This window comes from Aulostomus chinensis, chromosome 13, assembly GCF_037954235.1.
Source record: "Aulostomus chinensis isolate RoL2024-O1b breed Wild chromosome 13, RoL_Achi_v1.0, whole genome shotgun sequence".
Taxonomy (NCBI): domain Eukaryota; kingdom Metazoa; phylum Chordata; class Actinopteri; order Syngnathiformes; family Aulostomidae; genus Aulostomus; species Aulostomus chinensis.
In genome coordinates this window covers 9,953,176-9,971,100 of record NC_141332.1, presented here as the reverse complement: position 1 = coordinate 9,971,100, position 17,925 = coordinate 9,953,176, and the positions used below count along the sequence as shown (strand labels likewise).

The 17,925-nt window shown below is 40.8% G+C and overlaps 3 protein-coding genes across 4 annotated transcripts in view; 2 read left to right on the top strand and 1 right to left on the bottom strand.

The window, feature by feature from the left end:
* Nucleotides 1–106: 106 nt before the first annotated feature.
* med7 (mediator complex subunit 7) lies at nucleotides 107–2,586 on the bottom strand. The gene is made up of 2 exons (XM_086223079.1): nucleotides 2,429–2,586; nucleotides 107–1,065 (listed from the first exon to the last, which is right to left on the bottom strand). The coding sequence occupies exon 2, from the start codon at nucleotides 1,054–1,056 to the stop codon at nucleotides 286–288; it is 771 nt and encodes a 256-aa protein (XP_086079205.1). The 5' UTR covers nucleotides 1,057–1,065; nucleotides 2,429–2,586; the 3' UTR covers nucleotides 107–285.
* On the top strand, nucleotides 1,126–12,495 carry itk (IL2 inducible T cell kinase). Its single transcript, XM_086223078.1, has 17 exons — nucleotides 1,126–1,140; nucleotides 3,776–3,957; nucleotides 4,067–4,148; nucleotides 4,243–4,368; nucleotides 4,522–4,559; nucleotides 5,807–5,961; nucleotides 6,067–6,132; nucleotides 6,243–6,297; nucleotides 6,711–6,790; nucleotides 6,999–7,135; nucleotides 7,298–7,369; nucleotides 8,472–8,640; nucleotides 8,720–8,936; nucleotides 9,023–9,087; nucleotides 9,177–9,295; nucleotides 10,169–10,326; nucleotides 10,409–12,495. The coding sequence occupies exons 2-17, from the start codon at nucleotides 3,838–3,840 to the stop codon at nucleotides 10,472–10,474; spliced, it is 1,725 nt and encodes a 574-aa protein (XP_086079204.1). The 5' UTR covers nucleotides 1,126–1,140; nucleotides 3,776–3,837; the 3' UTR covers nucleotides 10,475–12,495.
* Nucleotides 12,496–14,457: 1,962 nt separating this feature from the next.
* The window catches only part of cyfip2 (cytoplasmic FMR1 interacting protein 2), a 29,742-nt gene continuing 26,274 nt past the window's right edge, over nucleotides 14,458–17,925 (top strand). Inside the window, exon 1 of one of the 2 annotated variants that reach the window (XM_086223077.1) lies at nucleotides 14,458–14,872. The gene's annotated coding sequence lies outside the window, so the exon portion shown is untranslated. The remainder of the gene's footprint in view (nucleotides 14,873–17,925) is intronic. The other variant, XM_086223076.1, reaches the window with a different exon arrangement.

Below are 17,925 nucleotides of genomic sequence, written 5' to 3'. Positions count from 1 at the left end.
TCCATGCCAAAGCTGGCAAGAATGATGTGCATGTCACAGTGACAGAACTTCCATCAGTTTCTCAATAAATATTGATAAAACTTTTGTTTCAGCATTCCAAACTGACCACATTGGACATTTCTTTATTGGATTCTTTAGAGAAAAATGTGTCCACCCCACTGATATGTCATTTTTAATTATTTTATTATCTACAATATGTAAACGATAGTTTTAAACTCCAAATAATAGTTCAAATCCAGTGACGCATTTAAAATTACAAGGTGTACAAAAAAGAAAAATGTCCACTCAAGCAATTTCATCAATAATGCTGCACATCGCCGCGTCTTTGTCCCAGATTTTGTCCCTCTTTTTAGTTGGCGCACTCTTGACGACACTCTTGTCCTGCTGACCCGCTGCCATGCAGCTGGAAACTGCTTCCTCTACATCCATGGGTTCTGATTTCAGCCTGGGGGCCTGTGCAGACGAAACACTGGGCACTGCAGGCACAAGCCTTATCCTATCAGTAGCGCCATCGGTACCCTCCATCTGTGGCAAGTCGTCAGGCAGGGAGGCAAGACACCCCTGGATCATCTCCACCACCCTCTCCAAATGTTTTTGGAAGCGCTCTGCTGTCTCTAACCTCTGTCTCTTCTGCACCTCCATCATCACTCTCAGTGTCTCCCTGGCTTGGTGTGGCCTGTACTCATTTATCAGGTGGTGCATGTGAACAAACAGAAGTTTCAAGTCCTCCAGCTTCTCCTCTCGCTTTATACTGCCAGGGCTCTTGATGAGAATATCCAGCAGATCCAGAAAGTTGACCAGGATGGACATGTTGAGCTTTTTCAGCTCCCGTTTGTGGTCAAACTGCAAGGGATAAAGTCTCTCGATGCCTTGGCTCTCCAGCGGCCGGATGATGAGGTCGTCACACTGGAACTGGTTGCCAAACATCATGTAGCCGTCTCGAATAGGTGGAGGTGGCTTGGGCGCTAGACCTTTGCGAATGTTTTCATCTGTGTACTCTTTGATGTACTGCATCGGTGGAGGGGGCAGGGCACTAACCTGCTGTGGTTCTCCCATATCGCTGCCCTACACACAACAGGAGAAGATTGATTGTCATGCAAATTACACAAAGGGCACCATTGCAAAACAAGCTTACAAAAGGTCAGCTGTGCTTTTATTTTTAACACTCTCTAAACATTCTTAAATTTAGTGTTGCTATGAAGTGAGTTGATTCAGCAAGTAGCTGATACAAAAGGATGTTTTTGTATTTTGGAGGGTGATTTAAAACTTCTATTACAATGTTGTATAAATGTAAGTGAGGTATGGACAGACTGGAAAAAGAGTTGCACTTCAAAACTTTACAATTTCTATTTTGAAAGAAATTAAAATCAAAGGCTTTTTTTAGTGTATATATAAAATATAACAATTATTCCGGTATTGTCATGAGTCTACCAGTTAAAACGCTGCCTGATGGAACAATCAGCAAAGTAATGAAATATTCTCGAAACCACAGTGAAAAACATATTCAAGTGAAATTTATTTCATAAAAAAAGCACTCGTCTCCTGCAATCCCCACATGAGAAACAATTTAAATAGTTATTTAAAGACCACCAATATAGCAAGTTGCACAATACTTGAATAGTTCTGGTTAACCGAAAATATCAATTAAAAAAGAAAGAAATTCAGAAGAATTGCTGCATTAATTTAAAAAAATATTGTTCAGAGCCGTTCAACACTTAAACTAACAATGGTTATTTAAATGTTTTGCTTTCCTATGAGTTTCCCTGTACATGTTAAATGTGAAAACCCTAATGCGGCACTAACCAGCACCCAATTTACATCATCAGTAATAACGTTAATAGCATAAAATGTACATTGATATTTCACAAGAACTATAATTTATATTGAAAAACTTAAGTAATACCTAAATTTCCAGAGGGCTCTTACCCCTTGTGTAAATAACATTAAGTGCTCATTAGCATTTTTTTTGTCAACTGCATCGACTCACAACGGTGTTTTCACAAAGTCTTCAAGGTCAAATCATTTTTACTTTTATTAAGAGCAATGTTAGTTATCGTTAATTGAACAAAAAGCAGGAAGAAGACGAAGGCGTTCACCTACTCGTTACTACGTAACTAGCTAGCGACGCTAGTTACTTTAACTTTCTGCCTTCATGATTTGTAAAGATTAGAGATTCCAGAGTGTGGACATTTGCAACTTCAAGCGAGGTGTATCCTCGTTACACAAACTGCTTGCTCAACCCCCTCGCTAATTATAGCCTGAACGTTACAAAACCTCAATGCTGAGTAAATTTTACTAGCTTTCCTGTGCTGTTGGGCTAGCAACATAGCTGCTAACTTGCTGCTAGCTGGTTACAACGGAACCTAAAATTTAACGCGAACCAAACCCCACAGAAGAATGAACACGCAGATGTACTCAATATACAAACCTATTAAATGACTCCCCAGATGCAGAAAATGAAACCTCCGAAGGAATAATATGAAAGCGATTTGACGATACAGCTAAATGTGACGGAGATTTCTAGCTGATTGTAATCCATATCCTATTGGCTGAAATGTACACATGACCATATTTTCAGGCGTGCGGATTGGACCGTCCCGATAAACAAACTGAACCGTTATTGGTCAACACCAGCGCCGCGATATGGGTTAAAATATGTTTGGTAAAATTTGGCTTTGTAATACAAGACAAGCAATGTTGAAAGGTAAACTAGCAATGACCGCATGAGGAGAGGCTTTTCCCTGGTCACTAGGATTATGACAGGTGCTAAATTATATTCCTGCTGCAACTTGCATATGTTTACCAATTTAATTTTGTAAAATGAAGTTATTATTTTCATGGAAAAAGATATATATTAATTTTAAAACCCAGTTACAATTACTATACAGCACATCAAGTATTTTGTTTAATATTGACATAGTGTGTCCGTAAATCTTAAGAGCTGATGTGGCATTGGATTGTGCAAGATCTAACCTCTGTATTTAGAAATTCTACAATAATTCATAGAAACAAATTTATACAACTCCATGAAACATTTTTTTTTTAGAATTACAGTGTGCGTCTATCTAGCATTTAAAAGTAAAGACAAAAGAAAATAATCAATAATATGTGACAGCATAAAATCTTTTAATTTAATGTATTGCAGAGAAATGTGTCTGAAATTATCCCTCACTGCCTAGTTCATCAGTGTTAACACCAACACCAAACTTAGAGATACTATACACAAATCTTCTGACCAAATTTTACATCATTGACTTGGTTTACTGGATGCACGCATTACCATCCACATTTATATTTTTTTGTAAAATGTCATGCAGTGACACAAAACTACAGACATTAAAGAATCACCCTCCTGTTGCACAAGTCACACGATGTCTTAGTGCAACATTGTCAGTGAAAGTACAGGAGTGCATTCGTGTGTGTGTGTGTGTGTGCGTGTGTGTGTGTGTATTGTGTACGTGTGAGTTATTGTGTATGTGTGAGTGTGTCTTTCTGCCCGCCAGGATGTGGTTTTAGTGCAACAATTTTATGCCGGAAACTCCACAGCATCGTAAATTCTGTCTCTGCGTGTTGTTACTTTGCTAACGGGTACGATGTTCCCAAGAGTGATTTTAAAGGGAACAATGATCAAAAAATCCCAGCAAAAAAAAAGAACATCACCATGCAACTACAAGGAGAGATTTTTTGTTCTCGACACCCAGGATTTGAAGTATTCAGAGCGCCGTCCGGGAGTAAGTATGCACATTTTCATTGAATAAAATTGCTGTTCCTTTAGCACCTTGGACCGGCCACTGCCCAGGAGCAGTGTCAAATCAGTGTAGCACAAATAAAGAGAAGATGATGCTGTTACAGAAAAAGCCCATGGTGAAAGGCTGCATCGAGTTGTCCAGGATTAAGTGTGTGGAGACCGTGTTTAGTGATCGCCCCATACCATGTAGCTTTAAGTACCCATTTCAGGTGAGGTTCAAACAATAAATGTTACATAAACACAAAAATCAGAGTAAAATTAGTATTATATGATATATGAGGGAAGATACAGTTTGATTTAAAATGTCTCTACGTTTAGGTTTTTTATGACAACCATTACCTCTACATTTTTGCCCCTGACAACGACTGTCGTCAGAGATGGGTCCGGGCCCTTAAAGAGGGTAAGAACCACACACTTTCAGTAATGATTGTGCAATATGAAAAGGATCATTTCTTTTTTGTTTATATTTTCAACATCTGTTACTGCTGATATAGAGACAAAGAATAATAATTTGGTGGCAAAATACCACCCAAATTTCTGGATGGATGGAAAATGGAGATGTTGCCATCAAACGGAGAAACTGGCACCAGGCTGTCAGCAGTATGATCCAGAGAGCTGTGGTTTGTATGATTTCATTGCTTCATTTGTGTGTACAATAATACAAAATATAATATCTGGGTTCTAAATTTAATCGTCTCAGGATTCAACTGAATTCAGCGTAAAATTACTGGTTTGTAAACTTACATTTCTTTTTTTTTCTGATTTCTCTGCAGCGTCAAAAAAGCCACTTCCTGAAATCCCAGATCCAGAGGTATCACTTTTCTAAGTACCGGTAGTTAGAATGTGTATAGCAACTCAAATGCTGTTGGAGTGTTTATTTTTATTATATATTTTATATAAATTTTGCATTTCACTTGTCATTGTTATGATGTTATTGAACTAAGCATTGTGGTGTTGTTGTTGTTGTTTTTTTAATTCAAAGGCGAAGTTTTTAAAATACTTTGACTATGTGTTTGGTTTGAAGAAAATATTGGTGGCAGAATTTCAGTAACTGTCCATCGTGCCATTAGTTAGTGAGCATGTAGAACACTAGACCCCAGAAACTGGTTCACTGCTTCACATGAGATTTATCAGTCAGTCTGTAACAGATGATATGTAGCTTCTGGCCTGCTAAAAAGGGCCATCCAAATCCTTCAGTGTTGTACGTTCACTTTTACCACTCACTTATTGGCAGTTTTTACTACTTACATCTTGAAAACAGTTTTTAATTTCCAATCCTTTTGAGGTGATAATAGTTTATTAGGCATTATATGTGCCTAACTAACAACAAGACCAATTTCAATCCAAATTTAGGGAACAATCTCCAAAAAAAACAAACAAACAACAAAAACACCAATGCCTTTTGTATGCATCGGTCATTGACCACCCTCTCAATAAGGCTCATTAAGGCTCACTTAACTCTGTCGTTACTTCATTCGATCAGATCAGATTTGATGCGATTTGTCAATCAAATATTGTCAGCTTCTGAAAACAGTCGCCTAAGTCATTTTTTCATGTTTTTCAGAAAACACAAAAAAACGGAGTCAAAACATGATAAGGAGTTGATTAAGGCAATTTTTTGCCAACAAAGTACCAAGGCAATTGTTTTAAGAAAGTGACGCTGTATTATAGTCAGCTATGACGATTCACTGCACTAGAAAAGTCCCTCAAAAGAGCTACTTTTCACATTTCAGAACCTGCACTTGAGAAGAATCAGTCATTACCTCTTCTGTTTTTTTTTCCATACTACTATTCAAGCGAAGAATGCGTGTGCTTTTAACATAATTCTTACTATTGAATGAATGGATAACATCAGCGCCAAGTGCCTAAATTCATTACTTTTCTCCTCAAGTCAACATGTGTTTTATTTCAAGGTTGTTTGATAGAATTTCTTCTTTGGATTTACGGAGTTGTTGATATACTGTAGCTCCTGATCTGATGATGACCTGGATGGTTTATCATTCTTGGCTATAATATACCATAAAGCTGATCGCACTTCATAGTCTCTTTCATATCAAGCAGATGGGCTTGCATGGCGCAGTTGAGCGGATGGTCATCGCGTTGCAAGATTACACACCAAATACAGATGGTGACTTACCACTGCAGAAAGACCAGAAGTACATTCTGATCAACAGCGACAACTCTGACTGGTGGACTGTGCAGGATGATAGAGGGTGAGATGCGTCGGTATTCCCATCTTCTTCTTGGTTACAGCTCACGCTGAATAGGAGTTTGCAATCATTTAACGAAATAATTAAATCTTTCCTCCATCTCATCAGGAACACAGGCTTTGTTCCCAGCACGTGTGTGGCTGAAAATTCTGGCAACTACTTTGCAAGATTTAAGTGAGTTTAATTTCTCTCTTCTGTGCGTCCGATTCACATTCTGTTACCTGCCAATTTATTTTGTCCTCTATAGAATGTATTAATGCAATGGTAAATATGTCTTCTCACAGATGGTATAACAAAGATATAACCAGAGGGAGAGCTGAGGATTTGTTAATGACAGAGGTAAAATAACAATGCTACTGTCAAATGTTTAAAATGTCTAACAAAAAAATCTACATATGTGTATGATAGAATAATAGTGAAGTATCATGATGTTGCAGCTGCTGTGGCAGGCAAGGCACTTCTTCTGCAAGTGAACCACCAACAAAAAATACTGCATTTGTTAAATTAACGCACCTGCATAAAACCATCTGATGCTGAATGTGACATGAACAATGCTTCACCACAATGTTTCCTCCGAAGCTGAATTTCCTGCTTTGAGGTACTTTGCTAAGTTTTGCAAGCTGGAGGTAGAACTTCTATTTCTACAGCATTTTGGACACTGCCAGTTCAAACAGTAGGCCGATCAGTTACCATGTTTTAAATGTGTTTTCGAAATGTTGTGTGTTTTTTGTGGCTTCAACTTGGATCTTTAGGGGAAAGAAGGCGCGTTCATGGTTCGTGACTCGAGACAGGCAGGAATCTACACTGTGTCAGTCTTCACCAAAGCATCCGGGTAATTTTTATTTCTATTACAGCAACATTGATGATTTTGTCTGGGTTTATACTGTTAGACCTCATTAAAATGATAATAGCTTAGTTTTCTGTTTAGGACATTAAATTACTAGCTTCTCGTGCTGCTTATACTCCTAAATCACAGTCGCCCCTCTCAGGTAAATTTGTACTAAATGTTAACATACTTGTTTCCTACTTTCAACCCTCAGATCCAATGGGGAGAAGAATCCCAGAGTGAAACATTACCAGATCAGACAAGCGGAGACAGGACAGTTTTACCTGGCGGAGAAGTACCTGTTTAGCACCATTCCTGAGCTGATCCATTACCACCAACACAACGCTGCAGGTAAACTCGCTGATCTGCAACTGTGATATCATGAATGTTCAGACAAGACAAGAAAGTGCAGCTCAAGCGTTTGAAACATTGTGCAATAAGGATGCTCTTAGATGTAAATATATATCCGTGTGTGTGTGTGTGTGTGTGTGTGTGTGTGTGTATGTGTGTTAGGCCTGATAACTCGTTTGAGACACCCAGTCTCCCAAGCAGGAGGCATCTCCCCGGGACTCGAGCTCTGCAAAGGTTAGCTGGCATGGACTGGAACTTCAAACACAAACCAAAACAGAATATTTAAAGTCTTGTTTCTGCTGACCTCCAGTGGTTCTCAGGTTGCTCCAGAAAGTGTGTGTTCAGTACATCCTGATAATTACTGCTACTGTGGCGGACAAAAGGATATTTTGAGCAAGGATTGAAGTGCAATCCTGAGATAATTTTACCTCAAGGTTGTTTTTGCTTGGTGTATTTTACATATAAAAGATTTGATTAGTATACCATTCGTGATGCATTGTTACAGACTGAAGTCATATGTGGCACCTCTGCCAGCATTAAAGTGCCTCTCAAACGTGAAAATATAAATATCTAGACAGGAACTTCAGTGGACATGCATTAAGTCCACCTTTTCTCACAGAGGAGAAAAGGGCATCGACCTTCTTGACTGGAAGATAAGAGTATTTTCCTGAAAGTCTGTGTATTCCTTTGAGAATATTTCGTTCGCCAGGGTTTAGGTATTGTTAATGAAAACTAGCTGAGCATCAGAGCATGTTGCCACATCTAAACATGAAACGAGATATTGTATGTTTATTTGGCAGGCTGAGTATCAAAGTCGGCCTCTATTTCCCATAGCAGTGAATGAGAGCTTGATGAAGTGTTAACGATCAATTAAGGCTGATACCTGAATGCAAAAAACAAAAAACAAAACTGAGTTAGATATCGATATCCTCGAATCAATAGAGAGAGCAGACTTGTGGCAACATGCCTCTTCATCGGAGGTCAATGTGTGCGACTTGGAACAGATAAGAATTTATCTCACTGATGACCACAAACCCTTTCTCGTATGACACGCTGATGAAATCTCCAGAAAGCTGTAAGACTCGTCACTTTGGAGGTAAATATCTCATCAACGACAAGTTGGATTACAAAAGCATCGTGCGGCATTGAAACATCACAGTCCGCTCAGCAGCTTGAAGCTTGTTTGGACTACTCAGCTGTAGCGAACTTTTACAGTTTAAGAGTCTCTTCCCACTTCTGGACCCATCCCTTCCAAATGCTAGTTTTAATGTTGCTGGAGCTGCATATTTGCAGTTTGTATATGATGTCATTTTTGATCCAGTTTAATGCACAACAGATCAGTGGGAGGTGCAACTGGAGGAGCTGACCCTGGGTCCTGAGTTAGGCAGTGGCCAGTTCGGGTTGGTGCTGGAGGGGAGATGGAAGGAGAGGAAGGTGGCAGTGAAGATGATCCGAGAGGAGTGCATGTCAGACGAGGACTTTATAGAAGAGGCAAGGGTCATGATGTAAGTGGTGTACACGATGATGGCTTGTTTGCTTAAATCCAGTTGGCTAATGTGTGTGTGTGTGTGTGTGTGTTAACAGGAGATTGTGCCACTCTAAGCTTGTTCAGCTCCACGGTGTGTGCACCCAAAGTTCTCCCCTGTGTCTGGTGGTTGAGTTCATGGAGAACGGATGTCTGTCTGATTACCTGCGAAACAAGAAAGGGAGATTATCACAGGAGGTTATGCTTGGGATGTGTCTGGATGTCAGTGATGGGATGGCTTACCTGGAGGCCTCCAACTTCATCCACAGAGATCTGGTAAACCGGGGAATAGTGCACTTTTTCATAGATGAGACTTTTAAAGCGACAGATTTTCCTTCATCCCCCCTGTCTTTCTGCTGCAGGCTGCCAGGAACTGCCTTGTTTCAAAGAAAAATGTGGTCAAGGTGTCTGATTTTGGTATGACCAGGTGGGGTTATACACACATTCTTTACAAATCTTGTATGCGGCCATACGTTAATATCAGGATCAGTTCACAGGTATAGCTTTGTCTTGTAGATTTGTTCTCGATGACCAGTACACAAGCTCTCTGTGCTCCAAGTTTCCTGTCAAGTGGTCGGCTCCAGAGGTCATCAGATACTGCAAGTTCAGCAGCAAGTCTGATGTCTGGTCCTTCGGTGGGTTTATTTCTATGACTTTTATTTGGACTACGTTATTGTTCAATCATCCTTATGATCATATAGGAGCACTGCAACTTTTTGGGAAATACACTTATTTGCCCTCCTCCCCAGAACAGACAAGATGATGTGTTCTTTGGAGAGGTGGAACCCACAGAGACCTGCTCACTGCTAGTTAGCATAGCACAATGAATGATAAGGGGTGGGCAGGTTAGCAGCCTGTAATGAATTCTTCCTTCATAAGGACTATAATGCTCATCTGTTTAAAAGAGTTTTTGTTGTTGTTGTTTTTATGTAACATTCTTTTGCTAGGCTTGGGGCTGTTGAATGTTACAGACATACCTAATATTTGTCCATGTTCTCTAGTTCTTCTGGAACAAAATTAGACGACACAAGAATTCCATCCATCCATTTTCTACCACTTATTCTGTTCAGGGTGGGGGGCTGGAGCCTATCCCAGCAGGGTTTAGGGCTAGAGGCGGGGTTCACCCTGGACAGGTCACCAGTCCATCACAGGACCAACACATAGAGACAGACAACCATTCACACTCACAGTCACACCTACGGTCAATTTAGAGTATCAATCAGCCTCGTCCTCTCTTGATGTCTTTGGACTGTGGGAGGAAGCTGGAGTACCAGAGAGAACCCACACAGGAACAGGGAGAACATGCAAACAAGCACAGTGTTTGTGCTGTGCTCCAGCTGGGGTTTGAACCCGGAATCTTCTTGCTGTGAGGCGACAATGCTAACCACTGCACCACCGTGAACAATTGTTGTCTTCCAAACTTATCTCTCCAAGGGGGCTGTAATAGTTTTTAGGGCATTTGATAAAAACTGGATACTGCCTTTTCACCCCCCCACCCCCCACCCCAGGTGTACTCATGTGGGAAGTGTACAACGAGGGCCGTCTTCCGTATGAGAACCGCACCAATAACGAGGTGGTGGAGTCACTGAATGCAGGTTTGAGGCTTCTGAAGCCACGTTTGGCACCAGAAGCTGTACATCTGCTCATGGAGTGGTGCTGGAAGGAGGTTTGTACTGAAATTCCACGTTTTATACATAGAACAACAATACAAAAACACTAAGAAAATAATATGTTGTTTTCATTCTCAGAAACCAGAAGATCGTCCATCCTTTGCTCTGTTGCTGCATGAGCTAGCCTCACTCTCAGACACCTGAAGAAAGATTGAGGGTGATAAATGCCACTATATTTATTTGCTTTTGTTCAGGCGTTTGCTTTGATGAGTCAGACATTTTTATTCATATTTGAGGTTGTCTCACAGGATGTTTTAACAACTGTGTTTTTGCACTTTAACTGTTTCATGTTGAGTCCTTTCGAGGTTTATGGTCCATGTACATAGCTGTTGTGTGATTATGTCCAGCAACTAATGATCCCTGCGTACTGATACATTGTTAATTAAATAAATCCCTTGTCCAGAAATTTGGCTTGTTTTTTATCTTCTTTCATTCTGCTTGGTGCTCGTGCTGCTCGTGCATCCTCCACGGTATCATTGTTTGCTCTCAAATTACAGAAAAACCTTGAGGAGTTTTGATAATCACCAGTTGATTTTTAATCGTTCCTCCTCTTCGTTTGATGATCAGGAGGGTCAGACAGTTAATGCTGCATCATTACTGCTGCTATTACATTTTGCGCAGCACTGGCATCGTCTAAACCTTCACGAACAACAATAATTCTTTGAAAATTTAAATTGTGTCATTTTTTGCAGGACCTTCTTCATACAGTATTTGTCATTTTCCACAACCTGTCATCTGCTCACTTTCTACTTACCCGCTGACTTCAGATTCACAGAATGAACAGCTTTGGGTCAGTAAACCACCCAAGTGGGTTGCTGCTTTGACAGGTGAATGGACTGCATGTACCGGTATGTAAATATAAAGGCTTTTTCACCTTAACATCAAATGTGTTGTCTGATTCCCTCATTTACTCACACACTGATGGTGGGGACTGCCATGTTAGCCAACCAGCTCATTAGGAGCAGCATTTATCTCTCATTTTTTGCCCCATTTTTCTGATGGTAGCCTTGTGGCCTATAGGGTCCTGGCCCATCTGGCATTTACCAGAATCTTAAATCCCCCCCTACACACACACACACGCACACACACACACACACACACACACACACACACACACACACACACACACACACACACACACACACAAAAGGTTCAGGTAATGTTTAGTAAACAAGGCATTCCCTTTGATTGTTTTCTATGTTTCAATGTATTTGCATTGTGTGTGCACTTTTGCTGATTTTAATTAACTTTTATGTGGCTAGCTAAAGTGTGGTACACACTGCAAGATAATGCCAAAATCCCTATTATCTGATGGTCTAAAGATCAAGTTTTCCTGTGATATGAGGTGCGTTTAGAGTGACTTTACCCTCCCTGATCTGCTTGGACAACAACCAGGGCTGCCCAATTTTGAAACTGCAAATATTGCAAATGTTCAATGCGATCAGAAAATGTGTGGCCAATCACAGACAAGAATTATCAGTGGATCAACTTGTCCTCTCTCCCTGATAAACAGACTGCTTGTCCACAAACCAGCCACATCTTGATCAGTTTTCAGCCATGGAGAGTCCATATTCTGGTCATGGAGTTTCAGTTAAATAAGATTGCAGTGGCGCTTCTCATTTTGTCAATTTAATTTTTTATTTACAAGCAAATTTCTAGCCTAACAACGGTTGGTCAGATTGGCTGCATTTTCAGTGGGATTTGTTTTTGTTTTTTACTGGCAAGTTAGTAAAATGAGCAGCACTTGTTCCCTTTATCAAGTGACACTTCTAGCTAACTGGTTGCTGGCCATCTTTTAGTTTCACTTTTGTTCTTATTTGGTAATAACCTCATCTTTGACTGTAGTTTTCCGTGATGCCAGGGGTGTTACGACAAATTTGTTGATGAAATTTTTTTTTCTTATTTGCCAAACAACTAAAAACAGATTTTCTAACTTTTGTCTGATATTGATTACATTAATAATGATAGAATCACAGTGAACATTTATAAAAAGGCCCTTCATTGCTTATAGAGCCATACATATCATAACATCATAACATGGTTTTACAGGATGCTGATAATACAGTTCATAAACAATTCTTTACTGGTGCATGAAACAGGAAATGTGTAAATCAATTATTTATTTGTTCTTGGAACAAGGCTAAGAAGGAAAGATCTTCTGGCAATAACTGGGAATCCAGAAGTTTGAATCAGGACATTTTTTAAGATGTATGGAACTTTTGTTGCCGAAAATGGAGGAGCAGAAGAAGAAGAAGACAATGTGTGTTGAAACATACGTCACCTTTGCTTATTAAGTTTTGCTTAAAATGATTTGTGTTATCCTGACTGTTTCTTTGGTTTTCACCTGTTTTAATGGGTCAGTTGAACTTTTGTTTGTAAGTTACTCATCTGGAGCTGTAATAATAAACGGCAATAAAAGCCTTCCATTTCTTTGAATGTATTTGTGTAATAGCCCTGGCTATTTCATGGGAGTAAGATTTATCATGTTTAAATTTGATAAAATGTTGTTTCATATTGTTTTATGCTGTTGAGGCTTGAAATTTACTGATACACCTTCATCATGCTGTGAAGGCATTATTTATGTTGTGTATTTAGTGCTATTTTTGCACGTTTAGAACACCAGCATGGTCTGTGTCCACCTCAGCTGGCCATCATCACCTGGAGAAAGAGGCAGAGCACAGGGGGCGGGGCCTATATTCATCCAATTGTTGTACAGTTCCTCATCTGCAACTGATAGAGGTTTACACAGTAACACAGACACAGGCACAGGCACACACACACACACACTGGGAGCCTATCCCAGCTGACATTGGGAAGTGTGGTACACGCTGGACGGCTAGCCAGTCCGTTGCAGGGATACTTTCGCCAGGGGGAGTGGGGATCGAACCAGCAACCCTTCAGTTGATAGAGGGCCACGCTCCCTCCAACCCATGCCGGCCCCCAAGCAATAAATCACAAAACAATATTATTGAAAACATACAACACCAACTGTACAGTTATCCACATTGATCACAATTAAATCTAACTACATGACATAATAAATCATGCTGTCACTTACATAATGTTGCTGTTGCTTTACCTTAAACTGGTGAACCTGACCATTAATTCACTGCCCGAAAGAATTCACTTCACGGATAAGGTCGAGCCACACGCCATCAGGAGTTGTTTGCAGAATGTGAATCCAAGTAGGCACCGCACCCACACAGTGGCTGATGTGTTTGCTCGTGGGGACTGTTGGGTGTAAATTCATTGAAAGAATGTGGATCTCTGCTACTATTCTACTTGTAAAATGTCGCAAGATACTTTTTGTTGGGATTTGGCATTACACGAATAAAACTGACGTCACTTAAATGAATTTACATGTCTGAGACAACAATTTTAAGACAACAAATCATTTTAAAAGCTAATACATCCACTGAACTTTTAGGAAGGTGCAGAATGAAAGTCTAAATTGATCTGAAAATTTTTTTCGTGCTGAAATAATTATTCAGTATACTTTATTGGTTGGGAAATATTAGTAATACTTACGTTCCAGTGAGTTTTCTGACAAATCGTTCAGGAAATCTGTGCCAACAGCATACATGTGATATCTATGTGTTGTCACCGACTGCAGGAGCTCAGGTGTTGCCAGGTGTCAGATTAACCAGAGAAATGTTGCTGAAACATTAGGATTCTTTTATTATCTGTCTCGAATAATTTCGGATCAACATGAGGGTCCATACTGGTTCAGCATTCCTTAAGTACTCTAAGCTAAAAGACCAAAAGGGGATTTAAAGCCATGTCGAGGTCGCTGCTTTTCTCCTGGACACTGAAGCTAATGTTCGCTAACCAACGACTGCAATTGCTCAAGTCAAAAACTTTAGCCTCTGACAGGTCCATGCTATTAATATTTATAGTTATACATGGATAGCTTGACTGGTATTTGAAATAATTACAGTAGGAGTGTCACATCCACTAGCAGCCATACTAGGAGCCTACATGAGTTCATTCTCAACAGGAACACTTCACCAACAGCCACTATGTTATTTATGTTCATGTGCTTATCAGGAAAATGTTTATCTTTGTATTGTCTTTCTCTTAAATGACACGCACCAGATGTTTTTTGAGGCTGGTAGGAGTGTGTTGTACTTTGATGGGCTCGGTGGTTTGTCATTCACATGCACTCATACTCATCAGAGCGATGTAATGGAAATAGTTTATTTTTTTACGAGCTCCAAGGAACCCCTCTTTAAAACTTATTTTTGTTTTATTTTTTTATTTCGTGCTGTCGTGAGAGAAAGGGTCGGGGCCGCATCATCATCATTCTGCTCCTCATCCTCACCCATCACTTCACGGTGACTGTCCCTTTAAGAAAATGCACTTGCAGCCATTTTCTGCTCTTTGTGTGGGGTGGATTAGCGCTGGGTAGGCACTGGGCGAAACTGGAGCATCAATCGGCAAACAAGACGAGGAGAAAAAACAAGCAAAGCTCGGATCGCCGTCGCAAACCGCGACCCTGTCCGGCCGCAACCTCATATCGTCGGACGGATATGCGATTGACAGGTATGTGTTGGATGTAGCGGCGATGCAGCCTCGTCGCTAAGAGGATGAGCGGGGCTGCTGATGATGTGCGCTGGGTAGTGATGATGGCTGGACACGGGAGAGCTGCTTTCTCCTTTACTATCTCCTCCACTTTACTTATAAGTTAATGCACAAACAAGATAATGTAGCTGATGAACCGTATCGAGGGTTCTGGATCATCGTAACTCGAGATGAATGGGATCCCCGTTAGCTTCCATCGTAGCTCCCACAGAGATGGGTGGGGTGAGAAGAGTAGCAAGTGCACCCATGATGAGTGATGGAAAGCTGAACCATTTTCCTCAGAGAGAAAACAGATTACCATCGGGACCAAGTCGATGTTAATTTCTACCCTCTTTCATCATTCTTTGTGCCTATTTTTTGGGCTGTATCGCCCCATTGACCCCCCCCCCCCCTTCTGCCGGCGAGATGACAGAGGTTCGCTGATAGCTACGGACCCGCAGGCCTCTTACTGATGCACACATGACAGGCTCACACACTTCCGCCTCACTCACAACCGTCGAGTGATCATCGTAAATCTTCACTCTGCGTGTGCGTGTGCGCGCGCGCGCGTGTGTGTGCGCGCGCGCGCATCAGCCACTGTTGCAGACCGAGTGACTTGTGAATCTGTATTCCGGCAGCCCCACACCACCATGAGCAGTGATGTAATGATAGACCATGGGTGCAAACACTGACCCGTACAAACCCCCCAGAATGCAGCCGTTCCACTCCTCTCCCTTCCTCTTGAAAAAATGGCTCTGACCAAATTTCGTCAGTACTCTTGAGTACTGGAAGATGCTGAACTCCTGTATCCAAGGAGCAAACCTCAAATTGATATTTTTCACTGATATCCAATATGCCGATATTATCTATCATTTTATATCGTATGGTATTAAAACTTGCTAGTTATTTTGCACCTGCACATGTATTTACCGTCTTGTCTCTTGACGTCAGATCATATTTCAGTAAATTGTATTACATTTTAATGTTATGAAACCATTTTGAATGTGTGAAGTGTTTCAAATTTACTTTCACCTCAAATCAAAGTGTTTGTGGACTACTAAGTATACAGCTTGGAAATGATGATGAGGATTATACCAAATGATGCACTTGAGAGTTTGTGAACAGACATTTTTGGACAGTTAAGTTGTTCGCCATCATTTGCTCTTAGCTTCAAAATAAATGGACCTGGCTGGCTCTAACTGCTTACTTGAGTCATAAAGAAATAATGCAGGAGGGGGGAAAACATCTTTTTTAACTCACAAACCTTTTTTGAGTACTTGAAAGGCAAAATATACTTTTCGGGTGAAATATTGCTTTAATATTTTTTAGGGGATGTTTTTTGAGCAGATTCCTGTGCCTGAAGAAAAATTCATTTGTTACAGCCTTTACTTTTTTAACCTTGACTGTCGGCATCAGGGTGAATAGTGACTCAGGAGGTTCCTTAATTTGATCCCCAGCTCCTCCAGAGGCAGGCAACGTGTCCTTGAGCTAGACAACAAACTGCTAACCGTTTCCCCACCTTCACCATCCGCGCATGAATGGGGGCAAAAAAATGCAAACACACAACTATGGAGTAAGGTTTGACAAAATTCTAGACATTACAGGACTTTTTAACGTAACTTTTTCTTGAAACAAATTTGAAAAATATTTTTGACAAGTGACGTTAGGTCAGGTTGTGCATACACCCTAGCGGCCAGCCTCCTCCTGTCATGTGAGCCAAGCTTGTGTTCTTTTTTCAACATTGCATGTTCATGTGATGTCTATTGTTGTTGGTCTGAAAGGAGAGCACGGCATCATGGGATCATGAGACGACAGCAGTTTTGCTGTCTGAAATGACAATCGTCCTGGGGACACACTGTAGCCTGCACAGACGCTGCTGGAACACTGGACGAGTGTGTGAACACTCGCGTTGGAAGTGATTTAACAAGGGTGACATTTACCACTTGTAGTGTAAAAGGAACAGCGGTGGAACATCAATCACCAATGAGAGCGAGCTTACGGGTAGCGTCACCATTCGGATGTTGCATACCTTGTGTAACATTAGCTTGTAGCAGTAGCTAACACGAGCCCCATTTGACCAACAAAAAAATATTTTCTCTAATTCCCCTCCAGAGCATGCTGCAAAATATATATTTCATGAACTTCCTCTGCCATGATGCCATCAACATTGTTTTTCCTTCGTTTTTGATTCTCTGTGCTCAACATTGTGCAGACAAGTGCAATATTTTACAACCTTTCCATCTCCTGTTTTTTTTTCCAAGTCCCATGCAAGATCCCAAGTCACTGAAATCTCTGATATGAGAATTTAGCGCAAAGACCAAGTTTGTGGTTTTGTGTTGTGAATCATCTTGTGTGTGTTTTTATCAATTAAGTGTGAAAAAGCAATTTGTCCTCGTGTCTCTGGTCTTCTACGATTTCTGCTGAGGTGTCAGAACACTGCACTCAGTGGTTGCTAACTGATTGTGCAGAGATTCCTTGCAATATTTTCCCCCCAGAGTTTGGAAAGACAGTGGACACCAAAACCAAGCAAACAGGCTGCAAGTGAGCTAAGTAACAGGCGTTTGCTGCCTCTGCTGCTATCGCTGAAGTGTTTCATACATAATTCCATGCGTGTGCAGTCGGTGTCGAAAAGTAGCCTCATCTGTGACATCTGTGCTTAGGAGCGAGATGATATGATGAAAAATGAATATTTACTGCGGGTTGTTGAATTTAGCCTGACAGCTTGCAACATGCCAGCTGACCTCTCCCTGTTGACGAGTGACATCTGTGATGTGACAGATCTGGAGCGTTTGGGGTGACCTTTTCCTGACCCCACCATCAGGAACACCTGTGTTTTCATTATTAATTAGCATCTTGATCTTCTGTATCTGTGCAGGAGCAGGGTTATCCTGGCACTAACTGTTATGTACACATATCAGTGGGCAAAATTTGAGCACATAGGACAAAGCTTTGAGCGATGACTGGTGGAAAATTCTAGCAAAATTCTATAGTTCACGTTATTTGTTCGGTTAGTGTAGTTTTCTGAGCTTGGAGGT

Excerpts from the sequence above, each read along its gene's own strand:
- med7 (XM_086223079.1), bottom strand. The coding sequence starts at position 1,056 with ATGGGAGAACCACAGCAGGTTAGTGCCCTGCCCCCTCCACCGATGCAG.
- itk (XM_086223078.1), top strand. The coding sequence starts at position 3,838 with ATGATGCTGTTACAGAAAAAGCCCATGGTGAAAGGCTGCATCGAGTTG. Across the intron at positions 7,370-8,471 it reads GGGACTCGAGCTCTGCAAAG|ATCAGTGGGAGGTGCAACTG; the intron begins GTTAGCTGGCAT and ends AATGCACAACAG. Across the intron at positions 8,937-9,022 it reads ACTTCATCCACAGAGATCTG|GCTGCCAGGAACTGCCTTGT; the intron begins GTAAACCGGGGA and ends TTTCTGCTGCAG.